Source organism: Dipodomys ordii, unplaced genomic scaffold, assembly GCF_000151885.1.
Source record: "Dipodomys ordii isolate 6190 unplaced genomic scaffold, Dord_2.0 Scaffold88, whole genome shotgun sequence".
Taxonomy (NCBI): domain Eukaryota; kingdom Metazoa; phylum Chordata; class Mammalia; order Rodentia; family Heteromyidae; genus Dipodomys; species Dipodomys ordii.
Window position 1 is genome coordinate 5,690,444 of NW_012267304.1, and position 25,032 is coordinate 5,715,475.

The following is a 25,032-nucleotide window of genomic DNA, read 5'->3' on the forward strand; positions in this document are numbered from 1 at the left end:
TTCTGGTGCAGGGTGATATATAAGGATCTAGCTTTAGTTTTCTACATGTAGTTAACCAATTTTGCCAGCACCATTTACTGAAGAGGCTGTCTTTCTTCCCATTCTATTTTTTTAGCTCCCTTATCGAAGATTAGATGACTATGAGTCTGTGGGTTCATTTCTGGTTCTTCAGTTCTATTCCATTGGTTGGAGGACATTTTATCTGTGTCTTGGAGGCTAGTATTCTGCACACTGAGACTTTAGGCTTCATAAAAGGGCTGAAAGTGGAACCTAGAGGATTCGTTCTTAGGGAACCCTCTGTGATATACTGGGACACAAGATTTTCTTTTTGTGCACATATAATACACTCAATAAGCTTGGGTGCTGTCCCTGAGCTGTTTTGCTCTAGCACTTTACCACTTGAGCCATAGCTACACTTTTAGCTTTTTTCCCCCAGAGTTAATTGGAGATAAGACTCTCACAGACTTTCTTTCCCTGGGCTGGTTTTGGAATTTGATACTCAGATCTCAGTTTCCTGGGTAGCTAGGATTACAGGTATGAGCCACTGGTACCTAGCTAATGTGAATGTTTTAATTTAAGGTGACAAAGTAACAACCCAGTGAAAAGGTAGAAGATCATTCTCTCTACTTGTGCACAGGACACTGTGTCTAGAGAACACAGAGGATTGATTTCAAGTGCCATTACTATGATAATACTTTTGGACTAGTGCAATGAACTCCACCAGAAATACAACAGCTGGCAGCGTTAGTGATTGTCAAGAGATGTGTGGAGGTAGAGGCAGTGGATGGACATGAGCTACTGCCTTCACTATATCTCTGCATTCTGCAGGAGCTTCTCTAGTAAGTTGTCTTGAACTGCTACTCTCTCTCTCTCTCTCTCTCTCTCTCTCTCTCTCTCTCTGTCTCTTTACAATCCACTGGTCTGGTCACATACTGCTATTCTTCCATGTTGCCAACTCCAATGAATGCTTTTCTGACTTTACATCATTTGACATCTAACTTGAAACATTTGATTACTCTCTTGAAGCCCTTTCATATTTTGACTTCTGTAATAGCACACATTTAGATTGTTATTGCAGGTTTAAAAGATTTGTCTGGATCAACATGCATGACAAAACTCTTATTTTATACACAACCCTACAATCTATACAAATTCTTGCTTAAGAATTTGCCTGGGACAAGCAGAAAAGGTCAGATTAGATGATGTTAAGCAAAATGAACCCCAAGATAAGGACACAAGTGGTGTTTTTCTTCCTTGCTATTGTTTCTAACATATTTATAACGTACCATGTGATTTTTTTGTTGCTTTGTATGTCCCTGCCCATGGCATAACCCCTGTTTTCACTGTATCTGATGTTGGTATAATTTGGGGAGGGGAAGGGAAAACATAATTTGTTTAAATAGAGATACAGGTGGACCCATTGCAACAATGAGATGTACAAGACGCTATGTCGAAAAACGAACTTTACAATTTAGGTGGGGGGGGAGGGTGTAGTTGAGGAGGTGAGAGGGAAGGGATGGTAGGGGAAAAACAAAGGAGGAGGCAACAATGCTTGATAAGAAACATACTCATTACCTTGCTCATGTAACTGTAACCCTTCCTTTGTACAGTAATTTCAAAATAAAAAACAACTAAAAAAGAATTTGTAAACAAAAGATAAAAATGGTGGTCCTGTTGAAAACTATCAATACACTAAAAGGAGGCTAGAAACCAGTGGTGAATTTCAGTGCCTAGCTGTCCATATTGATTCTAACTATGTACCAGACACTATTCTAATGACTTTATAGGTGTTGACAAAATTAAACTTTCCTGCAAAATTGAAGCCAAAGGCAATAGTACCATGATCATCCCATTTTATAGTTAGAGAGATAGACAAACATAGTTCTTAGGATAAGAGCTAGCTTGAAAATCCAGGGAATGTGAAGCACTATGCTATAGTGTGAGAGGTCCTTCCCATGTGCCATTATGGAACAGAGAGAGATTCAAGCACTCATATATGACTTGCTTAAGACAGAGTTTTCAAAATTACAATTTTATTAATTTAGAGATCCAGAAACACAGTGACTACATAAATAAGTACCATTGACTGGTACATGTCCAGTAAGAACAGTGAAAGTGTAATACTGTTATATGTTACTCTTACTTTTTTATATGAGCTAAGTAGAAAGTGGCTAAAACTGTGAAATGGTGCTATGGTCTTGTTGTCTCAACTGTGTTTGTGATACAAATAAATACACAAGAAAAACCATATCCATTCGTCTCTACTAACTACAGGTGGATTAGCCTCTTTTTGCTATATCCTACTCCTGACACAACACCGAATACTGGAGCGTTTCTACATTGACTTTACTAAGTTCCCTGGTTCCTGCTTTCACAGCACTTTGGAAAGGCATGTCCCAGCACCTAGAGACAGAGGCTATCTGCTATCTAAGGAAGTTCTCTGGGTGTTCCCTTAAGGCTGAGCTTTCAGAGAGCACCTGGGTGGGAAGGATTTGGGATGAATCATCCAAAAGGGGAATCACCACTTTGATTCAGGGATCTGCTTGCTGGTCTCCACACTACAGCAATACTAACAACTTTGATAGGGAGGCCATGTAACCTTCTCCCCTACAATACTTCTCTGTATCTTTACAGCCCAGGATGTCCTATTTTCCTCTCCTGAGGAGAATGTGTGTGATGAGCCAGTGAGAGGCTTGTTCTGGTAACAAGGCCCCTATGTCTCTTTAATGGAAACTGTGGCTGTAATGGCTGGATTTCTTACATTTCTCCCAATTCATGTCAAATACACTACAGAAAAACATGTTATCATACTGGTGGTCTTGGAGTGGGAAATATGATATTTCTGACTTCTTAATACATCTAAATATTCACTAGAGTTCATTCATGTCCTTCATAGGGGACAAATCCAGGAGACAGGCTTAATTACTTTTGCTCTAAAGAATTTATTGTTTGAAGGAGGGGGTGACACTGTTCAAAAAGAAATGTACTCATTCCCTGACTTATGTAACTCTAATCCCTCTGTACATAACTTTTACAATAAAATTAAATAAAAAGGAATTTACTGTTTCACACAAAAATGATTTCTAAAGCCAGGCCTCAGAGTAGGTCATTTATGCTGTGGTATTTGGACTGTAAAAGACATTACAAGAAAAGCCTTCACTAGGATCTCCAATTCAAATCCATGGTTGGTGCAGAATGCAAGGTTGGAAGTAAGGTTTAGAGAAAAATCTTTATCACAATTCTCTCCTTCTTAAATGGACAATAACTCTTAGCTCTTCAGCCAACATTCAGAAGCTCATCAAGACTAAGTTTCTTTGCAAAGCAATACACCCCCCTCCCCGAACAAACAAACAGAAAATCAACTCCTATATATGGAGGAGGAAAACTGTCCTTTAAAGGAGCTTCTAGATTTAATAATTCAATGTACTGGCTATACAAATGTATCCTCAAGAAAACTAGTGAGTGTCCATCTACTAATTGGTAAGTTTTTTGCTGTGATAACAAAACCATAGCCTGATTGACTTTTATTATTTCCTGTCTTCAAGTTACTTTGTACTTTACTCATTTCTAACATCCGTATGGAGTTACCACAAGTATCAAGACACAAGAGAAAGGGGATGATTAGGGAAAATTTGTTTATCATTTCCAAGTGAATAAGGTTACAAAATGATATGCCTATTCTTCACTCTGCCATTATATTTAGTGACTACAACACCCACCTCAAAGGCTTAAAGGAAAAGCCTCTGATTCTGTATTTTCCTGGCTACCAACAACCTTGGGAGCTAAATAACACCAAAATACAGGCAGTAGTTTCATGTGTGCATGTGTGTGGGTATGATGTCTGTGTCTGGGGATGGGGGCTTAATGTTTTCTGCAGTGCTGGATATGGAGACCAGGGCTTCAAGCATGCTATGTAGTGCTCTACTACTGAAAAGTGTCCGCAGCCCCAGAGTTAGTTTTCCTTCCTTTTTATAGAACAAAAGACACACTAACATTCAGACCCAATTAATTTCTCTGTACTCCAAACTCTTATTAAGTAATTCCTTTCTCTTTTCATCGAGTAACTGTCTAGATACAATTTTTTTTCTCTTTAACCTGAAAATAAATGTGATTCTCCAGTAAACTAGAGGTACATTGTGGTATTCTATACCTCCTCTTCCCATAAATCATTCATGAGTCTTCTAGTCTCTTTAGAGGAGATGTCTAAGGACTGACACACCACTACACATAGAGGAGCAAATTACACTGTGCATGGCGTGAATAATTGACTGCATTTGTGTTTGGGGTTTTAGGGCACTGTTGACTTAAGCAAAATAAGCTGGCAGTCCAGCTGCAGCTTGAGTTTTCTTGCTTAACACTATCCAATCTTGTCAGTCTTGCTTAACAATGGCCCTTTTCAGACCTCTCTAGGTACAAAACTTTGACCAAATCTTCCAGCTCTGTTCGGCACACACGACTTGAACACATCTGGCTGATCTGAGATTCTCCTTCAGTGAAGATCTTCCATTGGCCTACAAGGCAAAAACAAAATGGCCAACAGAGTGTAAGAGGAGAGCAGAGTAAATTAGGAACAGAATCAATGCACTTCATCCTTTCCCGCTTATTCATGGACCCAACATAGGGTTAGAAATACCAATGCCAGGTGGTTTCAGTGAAATAGCTTCTGAAACACATTGCTGGGAGCAGATGAAGTTTACACTTCAAAACTTGGCATTGATAAGAATCTCAAGAATAACACATGGCTTCTTAAGAGTCACACCTAAGCATTTTTGTTTGCTATTTAGGTGGCTCACTTGACATCAGGTCAAAAAGGGCACTGTATATGATTACTTAATATATTATAATATATTACTTAATATATTATATTACTTAATATTACTGGAGCACTATCTGATCTTGTAGGGGCCCCACATGATGGTGTGGGTTAGCACATTGGTCCATCCAGGTTACCCCACTGGATCTCTCCTTTTTTACTTCCTCTGGCTGCAGAGTGTAAAGTACACAGTACCTACTTCCACTGTACGTTCCAAATCCTAACTTCTATGGGTATAGAGTATGTCTAAATCATCTTTCAGGTCCTCTGAAGCCTGACATGATGACTTGCTCATGGAATGAGCTACAATATATTTTCGAGGGTAATAATAATTTCATTAGTTACATCATTGACCCTGGAGTCCTAGAGTCTACTTCCTTTAATCCCAGGCCCTCATTAGCTCACGTGTAAGGACTCTTAACACCTTGTAGTTTTCATAGTGTATATTTTATTTTCTATCCGTCCTGTGGAAGACAAATAATTGACCTCATCCACTCTATTTCTAGGTGTCTATTCATTAATTCTTCTCAGATGGCCCTCAGGCATCATAATCTAAACAACAGTCCAGGTGAAGTTCTTTTGTTTTTTTTCTAATACCTGCTTGATCTTCAGTTTCCCACTGATAAATGGTGTTCTTACTCACCTAATCATTTCAGACTCATTTCTCTCAACATCCTTTTTGCTGATTTTACCAGTCACACAGTGACTTTTTCTAGTTTCTCATTAATTTAGTATAGCATAGTAACATCCTAGTTCATACTATTGCTAATATCCCACCACTCTATCCCTCCCCCTCGCAAGCACCTCCTCTTAAAATCTGAATATACCATTCACCTGCTTGAAATTTTCCCCTGTGATTTTCTGGCCTGGTGATCATATCCAATTTCTTAGTTTAGCAAACTAGATTATTCATAAGCTGGCTGCATCAAAACAGTTGCTGAATAAATCTATTCAATAGCCCAGACTCCAGGTGCCATTATCTCATGCCTACAATCCTAGTTATTCAGGAGGCTGAGATCTGAGGATTGTGATTCAAAGCAAGAAAGTCCATAAGACTCCAATTAACCACCAGAAGCTGGAAGTGGAACTGTGGCTCAGTGACAGAGCACTGGTCTTGAACAAAAAAAACTCAGGGAAAATCAGCACCTAGGCCCTGAGTTTAAGCCCCAGGGCTAGCACAAAACAAAAAGCCCAGAGACATCTTTCCAAAGCACCCTTGTGTTGTTGGGATGTTGTTTGTAATTTTTGAGCAACTCCCAGTGTTATCTAAATGATGTGAACTTTTCACTGGCTTCTTTTGGTCCTTTTGACTACTTGCTACCAACTCTTCTTTTCAGTGCACCCTATGCAGGCTTTGTGATCATTCCGCACCCACACCTACATTTCTTGTTTGCTCCTGTCTGAGTCTTCTCTTAGGCTGCACCCTTTTCCTGGACTGAGTTTTTGACCTGGTGCCCAGTCACACCCTTCTCTTTCAAAACGCACCTCCTCCCCGAAGCCTTCCCCGACTAAGCCCACCTGGCTCTTAACTCATTGTTCTTTGCAGATTCCTCTGAGCACTTTAGGTATTTAAGTCCTCCAAAAGTATACTAATTCATACCAAAGGCATTTTCATGTTCTGTCTCGCCCATTAGAATTCCCTGCGGATAGAAAATTTGTGCTTTTTTGTTTCATTAAAAGTAATTCCCCACCCCTACCATCACTGCCATCTCAGTGCCCCGCAGTATCTAGTCCCTAGGCTCCATCTAGCGTAGAAAGTGGGAGAGTTGCAGCTATGAGTGAATGCTTGAGAACTTTGAAGATAAAAAAACAAAAACATGACCACTGGGAGTGGTGGGGGGATAGTTCAACACAGGAACTGATAAATGTGCCTTTGCTCTCTGAATTTCATTCCCACCATCAGAACCCGTGGCCTTCCAGATAGTAAGTCTCCACGATTATACTTGGAATCCTGTGAAGCTTTCTTCAAACCCTCCTGTTACTTGGCTTAGTAGTTTCGTAAAAGACACTCAGAGGGGAGCTCTATGTGGAGTCTTTTGAGGAACCTCCATACTACTTTCCAAAGTGGTTGAACAAGTTTACACTCCCACCAACAATGCTGTAAGGTTCCCTTCTGTCCACATCCCCTCCAGCATCTGTTGTTATTAGAGTTCTTGATTTTAGCCATTCTAACTGGAGTGAGGTGGTATCTCAATGTTGTTTTGATTTGCATTTCTTTTATGGCTAGGGAGGTTGAGTATTTCTTCATGTGTCTATTGGCCATCCTTCTTTCCTCTTCAGAGAAGTACCCACTTTGGGGCATTTACCCAAATGTTTATAAACAAGACCACACTAAAGCTACCAGCACAACTGTTTATTGCAGCATTATTTACTATAGCTAAGATATGGAACCAACCCAGATGCCCCTCAGTAGATGAATGGATCAAGAAAATGTGGTATGTATACACAATGGAATTCTATGCCTCCATCAGAAAGAATGACATTGCCCCATTTGTTAGGAAATGGAAAAACTTGGAAAAAATTATATTAAGTGAAGTAAGCCAGGCCTAAAGAAAACATAGTTCCCATGGTTTCCCTTATTTGCAATATCTAGTATTTGTTTGAGTCAAGCAGAAAAGGTCAGATAAGATGATGTTAAGGAAATGAACCCTAAGATATGTATTCAAATGTTTTTTTTCTTTCAAGCGATTGTTTCTAACACATTTATAAGATTATTTCTTTGTTGCTTTGTATGTCCCTCCCCCACAGTATAACCCCTGCTTTCACTGTATTTGATATTGGTCTAATTTGTGGAGGGGAAGGGGAAAAACAAATGGTTTAAATTGGGATACAGGTGGACCCATTGCAACAATGAGATGTACTAGTGGTTGGTGCAGTATGGGTGGGGGGCGGGGAGGATTGGGTGGGGGGTAGGGGGGATGGGAAGGTATGGGAAGGGGAAACAAAGGAGGAGGCTACAATGCTTGATAAGAAATGTACTCATTATCTTGCCCATGTAATTATAACCCCTCTGTACAGTATTTTCACAATAAAAAATACTTTAAAAAAAGACACTCAGAAATCCTTGACTAGAGATAGGTAATGCTTGGACAATGTCTGGGTTTGTATTCATCATGCTCAGGCTTTTCAGTTCAAATTCAACCACCTATTTACTGCTAATTCCCCTAGAGGAGAGTAGAATATCCTGTAATGTGATGTTTATATTGAACATTGCTAATGTAGATTGACTTCAGTTATGGCTATGATATATTGAAAAACAAGACATATTTTTCCAAGGAGCAGTAAAAAGAGGTACCACTTACTCAGAGTTGTTCTGGTTACCAACTTGAAGTGATGAAATTCCTCAAACATCCTCTTGGATATCTTCTCAATGTGGAAGTGCTGGAGGATGCCTGGGGCCAAGCAGAAAGTAGGGCAGGAGATCAGGCACACTCCATCTCTTTCTGGAACCACCAACTCCTTTTATTGCTTGGGCTGGACATATCATGTCATTACTGGGGCTTAGGAGTATTGAGCTGGGTTGTATAATGTATTTAACCAGGAACTCCAGGGTTTTAATTGACTCCATTTGTTTCCTTGGCTCACTGACCTCCCCTTAGCTTCTCCAGGGAATTGAGATAAGGGAGATAGTACTGTGGGCCACGGGATTCTCTCTTAGGGAAAACCACATGGAATCAAGCATGGGTGCTGGTTGGAGCTTCTGTAGCCACAGGCAGTATTAGTAGGAACCCTGTCTTTGCCCAAAATCTTCATAGATTACATCCCTGCCAAACCACTGGGCTGCCTGTTGGCTAAACAAGGATGTTAGCAGTAGGACCAGAGGCACATGATTTGTGTAAGGTAGAAGCTACCCCAGTTACTAAACTCACTGAAGAGTATATTATCTTCATGAAATATTCACAGGTCCTTTAGATTTCTCTTATTGAAAATAATGGGGATTCATTTCACTGAACATCAACTTATCTGACCTTTTCTGCTTGTCTCAGACATATACTAGTTATTGCAAATAAGGGAAACCATGGAACCTATGGGTTTCTTTGGGCCTCGTTTACTTCACTCAATGTATTTTTTTCCAAGCCTTAAGATAAGCATTCAATTGTTTTCTTTCTTGTGATTGTTTCTAACATATTTATAAGATGAGTTCTTTGTTGCTTTGTATGTCTCTCCCTCATGGTATAACCCCTGCTTTCATTGTATTTGATGTTGGTATAATTTGTGGAGGGGAAGGGCAAAAACAAATTGTTTAAATAGGGATACAGGTGGACCCATTGGAACAGTGAGATGTACAAGTTGTTATGTTGAAAAACGAACTGTACAACTTTGGCCGGGTGGGGCAGGGGGAGGAGGGAGAGATGGGAAGGGATGGGAAGGGGAAACAAAGGAGGAGGCAGCAATGCTTGATAAGAAATGTACTCATTACCTTGCCCATGTAATTGTAACCCTGTATGGTATTTTCACAATAAAAATTTTTAAAAAAGAAAAGAATGGGGAGAGTTAAAATAGAATGGTCTACACAGTCTCAACCTTGCCTGTGTAGTTTTAATTAGAATAAAAGGTAAACAACTGAAAATTGTCCAGTACTTAAGAAGCAATATGCTATCAGCCCCTTTAACCCCACTATGCACAGACCTTGATGACCCTGCAAATGTTGACAAGGAAGCTATTTAGATGCTCCACTAACAAGTCACCTCTGGGGTGAGGGGTAAGGAATACTAGGCTCACAACTTGGGAAGCATCAGACCAGTGTTGAGTCATAGGACCAGTCGCAGATGAGCTATGAGGTTACAGATGGAAAACAAACATGCCTAGATAGAAAGCCAACAACCATGGGTAAAAAAAATATATGTACATTCCAAATTTTTAAGAGGTATGGAGGAACATATTCTTTACAGAAAGAGGGGTTAATGGGTAAGAGAGAGAGAAAAGCCTTAGCAATTCTGCAGCATTATTTATGAAAGTATAGTCCAAGTACTACCTCTGTTAGTTTCAGCTGGCTACAACTTAAATATGTAAGTATTTATATCCTACCAAATTTTTACTGAATTCAAATCTTTGGCTTAGGGACAGGTAACTGCCTGTAAAGGGTGAAACACATGGAAGTTTGAGCATCTGGAGCCTTTTGTGGGAGTCACTAGAAAAATGTGTGTTATGTCCAAGTAAAATCTCACCTTTATGTTTGGATTCCTAGAAAACTTGACTAGACTAATTAACACTACTCTTGTACATACAGGGGTGTGTGAAAATACATAGAATCAATTGGTTAGAAAAAGTGTTGTGCATCATGACATGGATTGTTTCTCCAATAAAACGATAATCTTGAAGACAAGGATGAGGTTTTTAGTTTTTATATCCCAGAGTCCATAGCATTATTCTAGTCCTTAGCTTCATTCCAAATGAATGAAGTTTACCTGCTTATCAAGCTTTAAGTTAGAAATATAAGAAAAATAGTATACCATTCTATAGTTTGTAAACTTGTTGAATCTGTGGAGCTTTACCAATATACAATTATGGCCAGGCTCTGCTTAGACCAATGCTCTGCTCAGACCAATTAACCAGACTAGGTGTAAAGCCCAGACATTTGGTATTAAAGAAACAAACAAGCAGAAATCCCCGAACAATAAAAAAATCACACAGATAATTGTGATATCCCCCCAGGGTTAAGAACACCTCTTCCACTTTTTGGTGGTGTGAAAAGACAATTTCTAGAACCCCAAAGGTTAATACTTAACTGAGACGTGTTTAATAAAAATAGTCATGTTTAATTTGCAAGGCCATAATAACAACTCTATAAGACATGTATCAGTTTCTCAGTAAAAAGGAGAAGTTCTGACCTAAACACAGGTACACGTTAAAACCAAATTAAGCTGAGTCTTCTCCTCCATACAAAGATAAAAGATAAAAAAGTAATGTCTTGCTCACCCTTCCGAATAGTCCAAACGTGGACCTCTACCTGAGGTGGTCTCTCGGTCTCCAGTGCTATTTTTCTGGTTGTCTCTCCATCCTCCATGAAAACAGACTCATACACAGGCATCGTTTCTTCTCCACAAAAGTAGCCTTTGCTGTCAAAGTTTGGGCTTGGAAGTTCTTCTGAAGTTAGGTAACAAGTAGAATTTTGGAATGATTTCCAAAAAATAGAAGTGAACTTCTGTAATTAACTATCTCATTGTTCATAACACCTTCTACTTATCACAAGGGCATAACCAACAAGAACATTCTTACAGAAATAGAAGTTCCATTCTTTTGTAGTACTACGGTTTGAATTCAGGTCCTCATTCTAGTTAGGCAGCATTGTACATCTTGGGCTACACCATCAGCCACTTTTCTTGGTTTCAGTCATTTTTCTGAGCATTTGTCTTGGGTCTAGCCTTAAATTATGATCCCCATCATAGCTGGGATTGCAGTTTTGCCCACCACACCCTGCTCATTTTTTTGAGATGCAATATTGCTAATTTTTTTCCAGGGCTATCCTCAAAATGTTATTCTTCCAGTACCAAATGGCATGGGTTACAGTACAAGCCTGTGCCACCACACTCACCCTAAAATCCTATCCTTATAAGGTCAACTCAGGTTGCCTTTGCAACAGCCACCAAATCACAAATAGATGTATAACTTCTCATTGAAACTCACATAATGAGAAAACCCATAGCTGTGCAGACTACATTAAACTAAATCTCCCTACTATCGCTGCTGAGAAGTAGCCATTCATGATGAGGAAGAATGTAGACAGATACAAACTCCTTAGTTGCTTAAGGGAACACTGTGTCAGGTTCATGCTCTCTCCAGCCCAGTTGTTGCCAAGAGAGGCCCAGGGAATGGGTTGAAAGAGGGCTTTGGTTAACTTTTCTGACATCTTTTAGGTATACTTAGAAAACATTCATGACACTCATTTATGTGCATATACTTGCCCATTGAATCTATCCAAATTGCCTTGACATTTCTGAATGCTCTTTGATTTGTTTGTAAGGGAAATGATAATACCGGATCAAAACCAGTGCCAAAACCTAGATGTCAGATTAGTCATATGTATGCTATGCCAAAATGAATGCTTGGGAGACACAAAAAATTGGTCAAATCCCTCAACTAGGGATCATTTAATGTGTAAACTAAACTTGGATTTCAGCTTCCTGGCTTAATAAAAGTACCAGTGTCTTACTACTTCATTCTACTCCACCCTTCCTTTTCCTCAGCCCCCAACCAAAAGTTTCCTTGCTGTGATTAACAATACATTAAGTTTTGCTTTGCTACCTTTGCAATCAGCGCCCTCTTCAGCTGTGTATTTAAAGTGTGCACTGTGTCAAGAACTAGAGACAGAAACCTTAGACTCCCTGAACACTTTGAGTATGCGCAGAAACCATTGGTAAGAATATCTCAATGGTTGAGGATGAAACTGCTGGAGTGCTGTGTGTTTTGGATCTGTGACTCTAATTGGGGAGACTCACTGTCAGCCAATCACACACAGTTGGACTAGAAGTTATAATCAAATTGCTATTGTATGTCTCTTGCTGACTTGATTAGTTTCCCCCTCCCACCATTTGGCACTGGAAGAACAAAAACATCATGTTCTCCTGACAATTCCAGGTTGGATTACTCAATTTGCGGATTATTCTAGAATCAAGCTTCCTTTCTACTTTTGTCTTAAAAAAAAAAACTAATTACTTGGCAGGACAGTTCTTGGTGATGTTAGGCAATTAAGGGATATGTGCTAACACTGTTCAAATAAGGAGGATCAGGTCACTGAGTGTACAAGGACTTCTCCATATTCAATTGTCACCTCTAGAATGGGATCTGAGCTCACTTGTTAAATTTTACTCACTACCTTAATGTTGGTTGAGGCTCTAACTGACATAAAACTGAGTCCAAGATGGCATTGGATTAATAGGTTCAAAGTCCTCCCAGGCTTTTGGAGAGTCCTCTAGAACCACCACCTCTCTCTTCTCCATGTGCTGAATTTGCTAGACTGAAAAGATGTACAAACAACAAAAGCCATTAGTGAGTCAGACATGGCTGGCACTTGAAAACATTGAAAGAGGCCAAGTTTATCTTCAATGGGACCTACTCAGCAATATCTTCCACTTTCCTCATTCTACACTTCAATGTGATTTCTGATCACTCTATGCTCACCTACTCTTCTTTCTTTCCATGATGGCATGCCAGTCCCCTAGTCATTTCTGGATATTGCCATTTCTCATGAGAATGTTCCTGTCCTGATTCTGTTAGAACAAACTGAGAAACCAGTCTTTATGAAAGTGATCATGATTGATGAAGTAGATGCACCTTTCTTGCCCAAGAAACTTTTAAGTCATAACAGGGGCATTTTCATGAGAAAACCCAATGGAAATGTGTAGGAGATTCAAGGAATTTTGGTGGTATAGGAGGTTGAAGAGGTTAGTTGGGGAACTTTCAGGAAGCAGAAGTCTTACCCAGTCCTGATGTACAAGGTAAGGCTGGCTTCTACCAGAGCAAAGGAATATGATCCTGTTTGGTCACTGGAGGAGTCAGCAATCATTTGTCACTGCAAACATTCTGCCTGATTCCTTTCCAGTCTTTTCTTTTTTATTCTTTTTTTGTCTGTTATGGGGCTTGAACTCTAGGCCTGGGTGCTGTCCCTCAGCTCTTCAGTTCAAGGTGAGCACTCTACCACTTGAGCTATAGTGCCACTTCCAATTTACTTTTTTATTCTAAAGAATATGTAAGCACTTTCTGTTTTAATACAAAAATTGATCAAAATATGCACAGGTTGATATATCTTTTTTCATACTTAATACATTGCAAATATCCTTCCAGGCTACCTAATCTTAGACTACAATGATTTCCATGGCTGTGTAATACTACATAGTACATCTGTGCCATAGTTTAGCTGCTCCCATACTTGTGGAATTACAATTGTCTCTAATTTTCCACAAACATAAACAGTTCTGTAGCAACCATATCTTTCAATGTATCTCTGATTTCTTTCTCAGGCTATTTAAGAGTGAAAATGCATATCTGAATGTTTTGATGAACATTACCAATCTGAGAAGGAAATCATTTAAAAACAATGCCTGATCTGGGTCTTATTTTCACAATTCTTTCCACTTTTATTTGAATCACCTGTATCAATAAAATTACCAGCACCTATGAAATGGAATTTGGTCAGAAGGTCTGAGATTCAAATTATACAATTTGAATCTCAAATTATTCAATTTGAGAGGACAGTTAATTATTAGTTTTTATCTGAAGTTACGCTTCATTAGGTGTTAGACCCTTGTCAGAAAATTATATTGGTGAAATTATGACTGAGTGATGCTAGGAGATTTAGGGATCCAGTGAGATCACAGACTTTGATGTTATAAAAGGTCATGTTTGGGGGCCTGTGATACCCATATCTTTAGAATGTGCCCATTTCCTAACTCTAATAAGCAAATTTCCTTGTGAATTTCAAAGCCTCTCCCTCTGCTTATTATTAGTTCTTGTCCTTCCCAGTCATACTCTGCCCCATTTTCTCTGGAAGATGGAGACCAATATTTTGCAGAAGATTTTTTTGGACTTGAACTAGTGCTTTCCAACTGTAATGTATTGGAATCATCTGAGGAGCTTGTTAAAACACAGATTCTAATACAGTGGGTTAGAGTGGGTTCCTGAGAATCAGCATTTGGGCCTACAGCAGTGGTGCCCAATCTTTCCTTTTCCTTTTCCTTTCCCTTTCCCTTTCTCTTCCCCTTCCCCTTCCCCTTTTCCTTTTCATTTCCTTCTCTCTCTGTACACACACACACACACACACACACACACACACACACACACACATATGAATATCTTTTTTCCCTTTCTTGTTGGCACTAGGGATTGAACTCAGGACCTGAGCATTCTCCCTTAGCTTTTTTGCTCAAGGTTGGTGCTTGAACACTTGAGCTACAGCTCCATTTTTGTCATTTTAGTATTAATTGCAGATATAAGTCTCACAGCCTTTCCTGCCTAAGCTGGCTTTGAACTGTGATCCTGCTGTCTTAGCCTCCTGACTAGCTAGGATTACAGATGTGAGTCACTAATGCCTGGTGTCCCAATCTTTACTGCATACAAATATAGCCTGAGGAATGTTTTTAAAAGTTCAAGACCCAGGACACATTTCAAATCAACTAAGTGTTAATCTCTAGGTCTGGGACACAGGTGGTTTTAGAAACTTAGATGATTCCAATGTGTGGACACTTCAGAATCACTGGCCCACATAAAAATGCTCAATAAATATACATAGACTAAGTACATGTTTGCCTTGTTTCTCAGGAAAGATTCCTGAAATTGAAGGACTAAATAGTTTAGCTCTCTGCCTACATTTAAAAATGTTTGGCTTTTCATCTATGTTTACATAAATTCAAACAGAAGGTATCAGTAATGACAGATTCATGTACGTGGGAGTAGCCAATTCACTTACTATAGAATGTAGGAAATCGGCTGTTATAACCAGCTAGAACAATGAAACCTGTTGAAATGGTTTTTGCAAAGGTGGTGAAGATAAGGGAGAATGAGTGAGTGGGTGACATTGATCATGGTACATTATATTCAATATGGAACTAAAATAATGAAATCCCCCTATACAACTAATATATGCTAAGAAAGATGTAGAAAACAACAAATTAAAGCTCAAAGAATAAACTTATGAGGTATTTGTCCACATATAATTAGGATGCATAATTACCCATGTTTATTTTGCCACTGCCAATACTACAGAGTATTTTTTTTGATTTAGCTCTTATCTTAAAACCAATATTTAAATAATGTACCTTGAAAAGAATCAGTAAATGTTTTTTTTTTCTGGAAAAGACAATAGCCTGGAGGTAAGCTAAGTTCTGGACCTTGTTTTATCAATTAATTTTATGTCTCTGAACAAGTCAATTTTCTTATTTTGAAAGGTTAAGTAATATGCTAGTGTCTCACATAAGTAACCCAAGCTATGCAGGAGGCTGAGATCTGGAGGATTGTGGGTTTGAAGTCAAACTACACAGAAAAGTCTGAGAGACTCTGTTGCCAAAATAACTAGCCAAAAGTCAAGTAACCATGAGGCTAGTACCCCCAGTACTAGCAAAAAAGAAAAAAAAGATAAAAATAAACATTTTTAATATTGTTAAAGGTTAGAAAGTGAAATAGGTGAGTAGGTAAAGAGGTACATAAAACATTGTTAAAGGAATTAGATCTGGTGCAAAGTAGGGTAACTAGAGTCAACAACAATTTATAATGTATTTCAAAATAATTATTGAGAGTTTGAAAGTTCCCAACACACAAAAATGATGTTGGAAGAGACAGAAATTGGATCTTGTATATGTATCCCAAATTATCACATTGTACCCCATAAATATATGCAAACATTTTGTTTTACAAATTAAAAAAAGAAAATGGGGAAAATCTAGTAAATTTGAGCTTGGAGATCACTTTAACTTTTTCAAAAGAGGCTGATGAGGCCCAGAGTTGCTATGGCATGTTTTTAAGGTCTCACAAGATTTATATTTCGATTAGAACCTAAGCTCCTTCTACTATAACTTACCCGTCTTTCCTCCTCTCAGAAAAGGGGTATGGATGTGTTAGTGAGAAAATGAAAGATATGATTGTTTTTCATTCTAATAATCATGTTGATGTAAAGTCTTTACTTTTAGAAAAGGGCGAGTTCAGCAGTGTGACTATGTGGGAAGTGGTAGACATAGAAAAGCCTCATTATAGCTCTGAAGCCATAAATCACTTATAAATCACTCAAGAGAGGAAAGAATGACATGAATTCTTGTAAGAAGTGTTATTTCAATCAAAGATCAGTTATGTTTCTCATAACCAAATAAAGTTGAGGACTAGGTCAATCAACTAAAGGCAGGGCCTCCAACCAACGCACCTTTTGTCTTTTTACCTGGACACACCTTGCAGCACTTTCCATCTATTTTTTGAGGATACTTGCAGGGATATCGGCTGGGGCAGTGGATTTTCTTACACTCTTGCTTGGTGACATTACAAGTGCATAGTACACACTCTACAATGCCAAATGCCCGGAGATTTGGATGCCAGGACTCGCCATGGGAATAGGTCTTTCCATTGGAAACACAGACTGCAAGAGAATACAGGATTAATGGCAACAGAGCTAAGATGGCTTTCTATGCTTAGAATCCAAGCCTTGGATGCTTAATTGCCTTTGTTTTTGTCATGTATATAGAGGTGCATGTAAAACTGTAATTCTAATCCCAGGAGTAGCAGTGCACACCTGTAACCCCAACTCCTTGGAAGGTGGAGATAAGAAGATCCAGAATTCAAATCTAGTAAACTAAAAACAGGACCAGGTAAAATCTCAAGTGGCTGACTGCTTGCCTAGAATGTATGAGGCCCTGGACTCAATATTAAAGCCACCAACAAAATAGAAACAAAGCCTGGTGCTGGTGGCTCATATCAGTTATGCTAGCTAGTCAGGAAGCTGAGATCTAAGGAAGCCAGCCTCGGCAGAAAAGTCAGTGAAAGTCTTATCTCCAATTTACCACCAAAAAGCCAGAAGTGAAGGTGTGGCTCAACTATTTGAGCATCAGTCTTGAGAAGACAAGCTAAGGGACAGTCTGGGGCCCTGAGTTCAAGCCTCAGTACTGGCAAGTAATAATAACAACAACAAAATGATAATAAAAGAAACCACAGAAAGTAGAGTTCTGTCTGTTCTGAGCACCTGATAAAGAATATCTCTAGTAGAATTTAGCAATTTCATTATCTTCAATGCCATAAAAGTTCATATACAGCCAGGTGCCAGTGGCTTATACCTGTAATCCTAGCTACTCAGGAGGCTAAGATCTGAGGACTGAAATTCAAAGCAAGCCTGGGCAGGAAAGTCTATGATTCTTATCTCCAATTAACCACTAGAAAACTGGAAGTGGGCTGTAGCTCAAAGTGGCAGAGCACTAGCTTTGAGTGAAAAAGCTAGAAACCCAGGCCAAAAAGATATACTCCTATGCATCCATGAAAACTTCCTAGACAGACATTCTATCTAGTAAGTCTAGAAGCAAAATCTACTGCTCTTTCCAAATGGCCAATCTCAAATGCTGAAACAAATCTGTTTAGAATGTTAAATGCTCTGGGACTGATCCACCTGCACAATTATACAGGGGAACTTAATGCTGTTGGCCTGCTTTCTGGTGTCCTCAGGGAGGTGCTAAGACAAGACTGAGAGGCAAGGGACCTGTGACTCTTTAGTAACTTGTCAAGGGCTAGCCTTTCATGCCTCTAATCTTCAGGCCATTTATATACTCTCCTACCTTGTCATGTTAGTAGATTATTTTGCTATAGTGAATCATTGATTGCTCCACAGTTATCTTTTGGAACTCTGCATTTGTTGATTAGGAAGTCTTTTCTCGGGGCTTTGAAAGACCAAACATCTGGACTGCAGGCCCGTGGCCTATGAAGGTGAAGGGCACCTTTTCATATAAATCAGTCTAAAACTTATTAGGCTCCTATTTTAAGACACAGAAATAGATTATGGGATAACAAACGTGCAGAGCTATGAATGGGGAAGACTAACAATAAATTTTTCCCTTTTTGAGAGTGCTCAGACTATGGATATTTCAAGCCCTGATCAGGTCTGGGTATAGTTATCACTTATTAACATATTTATTGTTAACATATTTATTAATATCACCTCATCACACATAAGGAGACCTGTTGGCATCCCAGGCATCCCAATCAACAACATTTCTATGGTAGGATATATTGGTTTAGGCAGGGCTGGGTGGATGAAGTAGCTCCACTTGGGGCGTTTTTAGGAATAAACTGATTTGGCTGCAAGACAACAGGCTCACGATGACTCACTGGGCTATTTCTTTCTCATCAAGTCCACTGGGTAGTATTAAGAACTATGAATGATATTGGCTTTCTTTTACTGTCCTTTTCAAGAGCTGCTAAAGTACTGGACAGTCTTAACAGATCAGTTCATGTAAAGATTTCCAAGAACCTAGACTGGAAAGGCTCCCAGTCTTAATGAGTCAGAAGAGATATTAACACTGTGAGATTCAAAACTGTGGGCAGGATCACATAAAACAGGTCAAATATGTTGTTTACTCTTCTCCTCAGACAGTAACACTCCCTTCTAGTCAATGTGATCAAGTGGGCCCATAGTCTGCTTCAGGAAAATTTGGGCTGGATTCAGCTTCAAAAAGGTAGAATCCTATTGCTCTTTGACTTTAACAAGGAGCCAAAAGATGGACCATATCATTGGAAGGAATATGAGAATAAAGGTGAGCCATGTTGGGACATGGAAGGCAGGAATCATAATGTTATACATCTACTTTCTCTCTCCCCTCAAAGCCTTTGGAATAAGGGAAGCATCCAGATTAGGTAGAGCCCACACTCTGCAGTGGAATATGGTAAAGTCAATTCTTTACAAATTCTTAACATGATTTTGAATCATATAGCTGTGGAGTTGGAGTGGAGACAAGGATATAAATGATATATGTCCGATATAAATGATATGATATAAATGTCAGAAAGGAAGTGCTGCATCCAGATCAATAAGGAAGATGAATAAGTGGTTTCAGCTGGAGCTCTTGTAGGATATGGAAACATTGAAGGATGAGAGTTTCCCCTGGAAATGAAGATGCCTTTATGGAAATGATGGGATTTAGGATTTTCAAAATCCATTTCACCACTCTTTTTAAAGTTTTGAAATACTTTTCTGATTAAATGGGATATATTGTGGGTAATTTCAAATTGTAAAATTGAATCTTTTAACTAGTTCCTCTTTATTTCTTTATTTCATGAACTTGTGTCAGAAAGCCTTGGAATTTAAAAATAATAAATTTCAAATCCAACAAATCAATAATATTTTAATGGCTTTAATATACCACTTCATTAAGTTATGTTTAGAATCTTCTTTTAAGCCTGTAGGTTTCAAAAGCAATTTCATTTTTTTAAATCTGTAATCTGAAATTTACATCTAACTAGTAACAGATGTGATCAACTAGCTTTGGCTTGACAAAATTTGTTGAAATTTATAGTAGGAGTTCTTTGTAACAGATTGTTTTTCAGCCCTGTTATTCAATCATATGGTTTAATAATTTATTATTTTTAACCCATTTAGAAAACTGCCCTGATTTGTTTTTTCTCTCTAAAGTAAACAAAACTTGTTTATGGTTTCATAAAAAAGGAACCAGCTAAGCTCTTGTATCAAAGAGCTGATGGACAGTGTCTAAAAAATAAGTAGTAGTCCATTATTTCATTGAATTCCCTTCTCCTCTCACCTCTGCTTCCAGGGTTGAAAAGGTGGAGGCCACAGTTGTATGGAGGAGAAAATTGGGCCACGGATGTGTGTGAGATGCTTATTGCAGCCTGCCCATGAGCGGAATGGGCTAAAGGTCAGTGCTAACCTGATCATTGTCCTGGTGCATGGCCAACTGTTTTCTGGATTTCTAGCTGGACTTCTTATTGTTAAAGATACTCTCATTTGCTACACAGTGAACTATAATCTATACATGAGGACAGAGATATCTAACAAGAACTCCAAGAGAATCTGAAGTGCCTGAAGGGTGAGAAAGACATAGGTATACATAGACACTTCAGAAATATTTGGCATGGTACTTTTTAATTTGAGGTGTCTGACTTGCTAAAAAACTCAAGAAATTTTACCAAATGACCTACAGCCCTGAGGGATAAGGGAAAAAGTGCTGGTGGGTGCTTCATAAACACAAAGGGGGTGGTGGTTGAGTATTTAGCCAAAGGAGGTCTTAAAAGTCCCCTGGAGTTATTTGTTCATACCCACTTTGTACACTTGACCTTGAGTGATGCAGATGTCAATATGCACTATATGTAGGGGAAAGGGTACATTTTCAACATCAGCCCTCCCAAGACCTGGGATGCTGTGGTCCTGAGGAGGACAAAAAGACACTTCTTACCTTGTCCGTGTTTATGTTTGTTATTGATGACAATCTGCACAATAGTCCCCGATGCTTGCTGAGAATCTATAAGAGCTCCCCGGTGACTTCTGGCCCCAGGGAAGCGAGGCAGACCTCCAGCTTGTCGACTTGGTGGGGGATCATAATGAGAACGGGGATAAGAATGTCTCTAGAAGAGGACAAGATCAAATTCAGACCAAATATCCAACAATTAGATGACAGAGGTTGAGTTACATACATTTAAAGTTACTGGTTTCTTTGATAATTTTGATTTTTAAAAAAGATGAACTCAGGAGAAAAACAAAGGAGGGGGAAACAATGCTTGAATAGAAATATACTCATTAACTGTAACCCCTCTATACAGCATCTTTACAATAAAATAAAGATAAAAAAAGATGAACTCTGATTCTAACTGCATTTCCACCTTATCACATCCTTACACCAATGGAAATAAGGATGTAAACATGTGAAGGCAGCACTGTAACTTGCTGAGGCTTTTCTCTTCCCTTGATGAAAAGATTCATAGTCAAACTCCTCAGGAAGAAAATAACTAGAAAGGCAAAAGTGTGCTTCTTGCTCTCAGACTCTCATACTTTCTAAGAATTTAGACAGCAGTCTACCACACAAGGCTGAAGGTGACAGAGTACACAGGAGAAATTTCAAATGTTGTGTAAATCAGGAGAAGAAAGAGAGCTGCTAATCAGAGAGGGATGGTGGCCTGGGCTGTGAAAAGTGGGTATGCTTTTTACAGGCATTTTGTGGGAAATATTCCAAGCAGAGGTTTCCAAGCTGAGAAGGTGTAGCAGAGAACATAGAGTCCATAAAAGGGAACAGTTGAGGGATAACATTCCAAAAGAGGGTTAGAGCCAGATCATGGAAGACTTTACATGACAAGCTAAGGAGTGAACACTTTATTTGGTAAGCCAAAGAAGTGGGTATGTGGGAGATTTTTTTAATAATAGAGACCTAATCAGGACTCTTTCAAAGTACTGAACCCTTATGGTGTCTAGGGCGAACTGGAGAAGAGGAAAAGAAGAGAGTCAAGTGTCAAGTATAGTATTGACAAGATGAACTGTAAATACTGGCAATGGTATAAAATCGTAAGTAAGCATTCCATAGGTAACTATTGCATAGGAAGGAAATAACAGTACTATGCTATAATCTCCAAAGAGCCCTGGCATTTGTACTGTTCTCTGCTCTATTCTCAGTGCAAAGAAGAGTCCCTAACATGTACAAGAGTCTCATTAATAATTGTTAAATCAATGAAACTGCCATCTCAAAGGAAAGCTAAAAAATTTGCAGTATAAATAAGGCATTATTCTTTCAGCAAGGGTTCAAGACACCTAAATCAACAAACCATTCTGCTCCCTACCTCTCTTGTAAAAGCTGAAGTAGATTCCTGATAGAAGAGGATGAAGTGAATGGGAAAAGCAAAAGAATGTTAACTGTTTTAGGGGGTAACTGTTAGGGGTGAAGAGGGGAAATCCATTATAAATTTTCATAGGAAATTGGAAGGTTCTTATATTTAGTGACAGAAATAGTAGAGAACATTTGAAAAAGAGTCAAACATTTATTAACGTTATGTATCATAGTTGCACATGTTGCAAATTTAGCTTTGAGAGCTAATATTGCTCTCTCTGGAGGAAGGAGAGTGAATAGAAGCTGGAATAAGTAGACCTTTTTTAGTCTTTTGAAAGAAAACATTCTCTATATGCCCTTCCTGGTGCACTGCCATAAGAATTCACACAAATACAATTTTCCTCATTTTTTTAAAGTGCATATGGACAAGATTCTCAGTACAAATATTTCTCATTCCCACAATGGCTCAGATGTCTTTTTTTCTGCCATAAGCACTCACATTCCACACAGGCCATTACAGATTGTTCTGTCCTTTCTGGAGTTTGGTGAAGTTTTCCAAAGGAACACAGAAAAGATAGTTTGCCTGGTGGGTGTCCCATTGATGTTGAAAGGGACAGAATTAGAGTCACTGACCCAGGATAAGTTGCAAGTACAAGAAGTTCTCTGATTCATGATGGTGAGCACAAAATGAAAAGCTGTTCTTCAGCACCAGGAACTGGTATTTTGGAAAATGATTCAAGACAAAAAATTAAAAATAAAAACAAAAGCCTTAGGGGTTTTGATAAGAGGCTGTACTGTAGATTAGTGCCCCCCTGCCACAGCTGAGCACCATCTCAGGACGTTACCTTGTCAATCTTTGTTGTACAGAGTTAGAAAATAAGACCAGATGGGAGAAGTACTTTATTCAAAAGGCAATGAAGGTTGAGTTTGGGGAGACACTGAGTAGTAAGGGATGTGAGAAAGAAAGAAGAGGAAGAGCAGAAAGAGTGATCTACAAACACTTGGCTGAAAGCTGCTTTGAAGGGTTATTTTTTTAGACATAAAAGTTCTCTCAGCTAAAGCATTATATACTACTGGCTCTCCATTGTGCTACTCATGATAATCATCTTGGGAGCCATCACAAAGCTAATAACTGGGTCCTATTCTTAGAGATTCTGATGTAATTGGTATGGGAAGAAATCTGGGCATCAGGATTTTCTCTATTCTCCAGATGTCTGTAATTTAAAGCCAACATGGAAAATCACTGATATCAATGATCTTCTGTTTGAGGAGTGGGATATGATGGTGTGTGATTTTGATTTGGGGATAATGACTTTTTGAGTCATTACCACTAAACAAATAAGAAAGACTTATCAGGAGCCATTTTGAGTTTAAAACTTTGAGCAAGAGATTGTAGCCAACTTTTTGAATGTGAAATTAAAGCTATCTTAAAAACTAGTTGCAAATAGGCTACTTGAGAGTACAGGTCAAAATCAGTTTCTTAGAAATGACCAGAATGCTATGCTGTATTTTGTTTTGTTCATTGTTTTGCAATTCATAATTTTCTGTCTTAAAGGCCTGAAAAATATTTCAGGCCTTTAAGGTGGTTCTACAAATATTGCTTTTCTATTGTCAAAAAACCTCTCCAAAAATATATTAAAACATCCTCTCCAATGTATATACTACTTCCTTATTTGTTCTCAGGTTTAAGATATAAGGGTTTGTGTGTCCTTTCTCATGTGCAGAATTTTAAAAAGTCAATGCCATAGAAATTGAGAGAAGAATAGTGGTTATCAGAGTCTGTTAGTATACAGGGAGGGAGAGAATGGGAAAAGTTAGTCAATGGCTACCAAGTTAGATATGAACAAAAATTGTTGGTAGAGTCTTGCACTGCAGGTTGATTATAGATAACGTTCATGAACTGTATATTTCATAAAGCCAGAGAAAAATTTTGAAAGTTTACATTAAAAATGATAAGTGATAGGTATATTTAATATGACGGAATACAGACTTTTTGAAACATCACATGTACCTCATTAATAAGTATAACTTTTCAATTTTCATATCAATTATCTTTTTCAAAAAGGTTTAAGGATTTTATTGGCAGAAATTGGAAACCAGAGTATGGCAAGAGCTATAAAAGGGCCTTTAATGATTATAATATTGTATTATGAATTCACAAGATGTTGGCATTGGAGAGACTGGGCAAAGAAAGGGCATAAGAATCTTTTTAATATTTTTTAAAATTCCAAGTGAATCTAGAGTTATCTCAAAATTTAAAAAGTTTAAGGGCTAGGCATGTAGCTGAGTGCTAGAGTGTTTGACTAGCATGCAAAAGGCCTTAAGATCCACCCTTAGCATTGCAGAAAGAAGTTTCATTTGCACCTTCAGAATCAGTTCTCATCCAGGCAGCCATGAAAACATTAATCACTACTAAGATGTAGCTATCACTGGTTGGAAGACTTTTAAAGCAAGTTTCTTTCCCAAACCACTATTCTGACAGCATGAATAAGACATGAACCTTTAAAACTTTTTCATGTGTTTCAATCTCAGACTCTTTCATTTCTCTAATGGTTAAATTCAATGTAATTTACTGGGGTCGGGGAAAAATATCAGAACCTGGTTGTTGTCCCAAACAAAATCATGTATGCTTATTTCCATGCTTGCTTAGCTTTTACACACACACACACACACACACACACACACACACACACACACACACACAAGGAATGATTTGTGTGTGGAATTATGACCTGGAAATTAAAATGTCTTAGGTTAATACAAAGGTGATACAATTAGGCCATTGTTTCTCTTTCTTATTTGCTTTACAAAATTAGTAAGCTGATAGCATTCATCCCACTTGGCAAAATACACCAATCAGTTATGTTTCTGTAGAAGTGGAGTTTTAAATATTTCTTGCAAATAGGAACAGACTAGTGGATAAGGTCTGACTCTTATTCCCATGTAGAAGTTAAGCCCAAAAAGAGTATTTAGAAGGGATTCTCTTTTTAT

The 25,032-nt window shown here is 38.5% G+C and overlaps 1 protein-coding gene across 2 annotated transcripts in view; it reads right to left on the reverse strand.

Annotated features, from left to right (window-relative positions):
• Positions 1 to 2,016: 2,016 nt before the first annotated feature.
• Chrdl1 (chordin-like 1) overlaps positions 2,017 to 25,032 on the reverse strand; it is a 120,062-nt gene continuing 97,046 nt past the window's right edge. For both annotated transcript variants that reach the window (XM_013025894.1, XM_013025893.1), the window contains exons 8-12: positions 20,683 to 20,851; positions 16,662 to 16,871; positions 10,733 to 10,900; positions 8,116 to 8,205; positions 2,017 to 4,511 (exon numbers count right to left, since the gene is read on the reverse strand). In XM_013025894.1, coding sequence (XP_012881348.1) covers positions 4,381 to 4,511; positions 8,116 to 8,205; positions 10,733 to 10,900; positions 16,662 to 16,871; positions 20,683 to 20,851 — 768 coding nt within the window. In that variant the 3' untranslated portion in view covers positions 2,017 to 4,380. The remainder of the gene's footprint in view (positions 4,512 to 8,115; positions 8,206 to 10,732; positions 10,901 to 16,661; positions 16,872 to 20,682; positions 20,852 to 25,032) is intronic.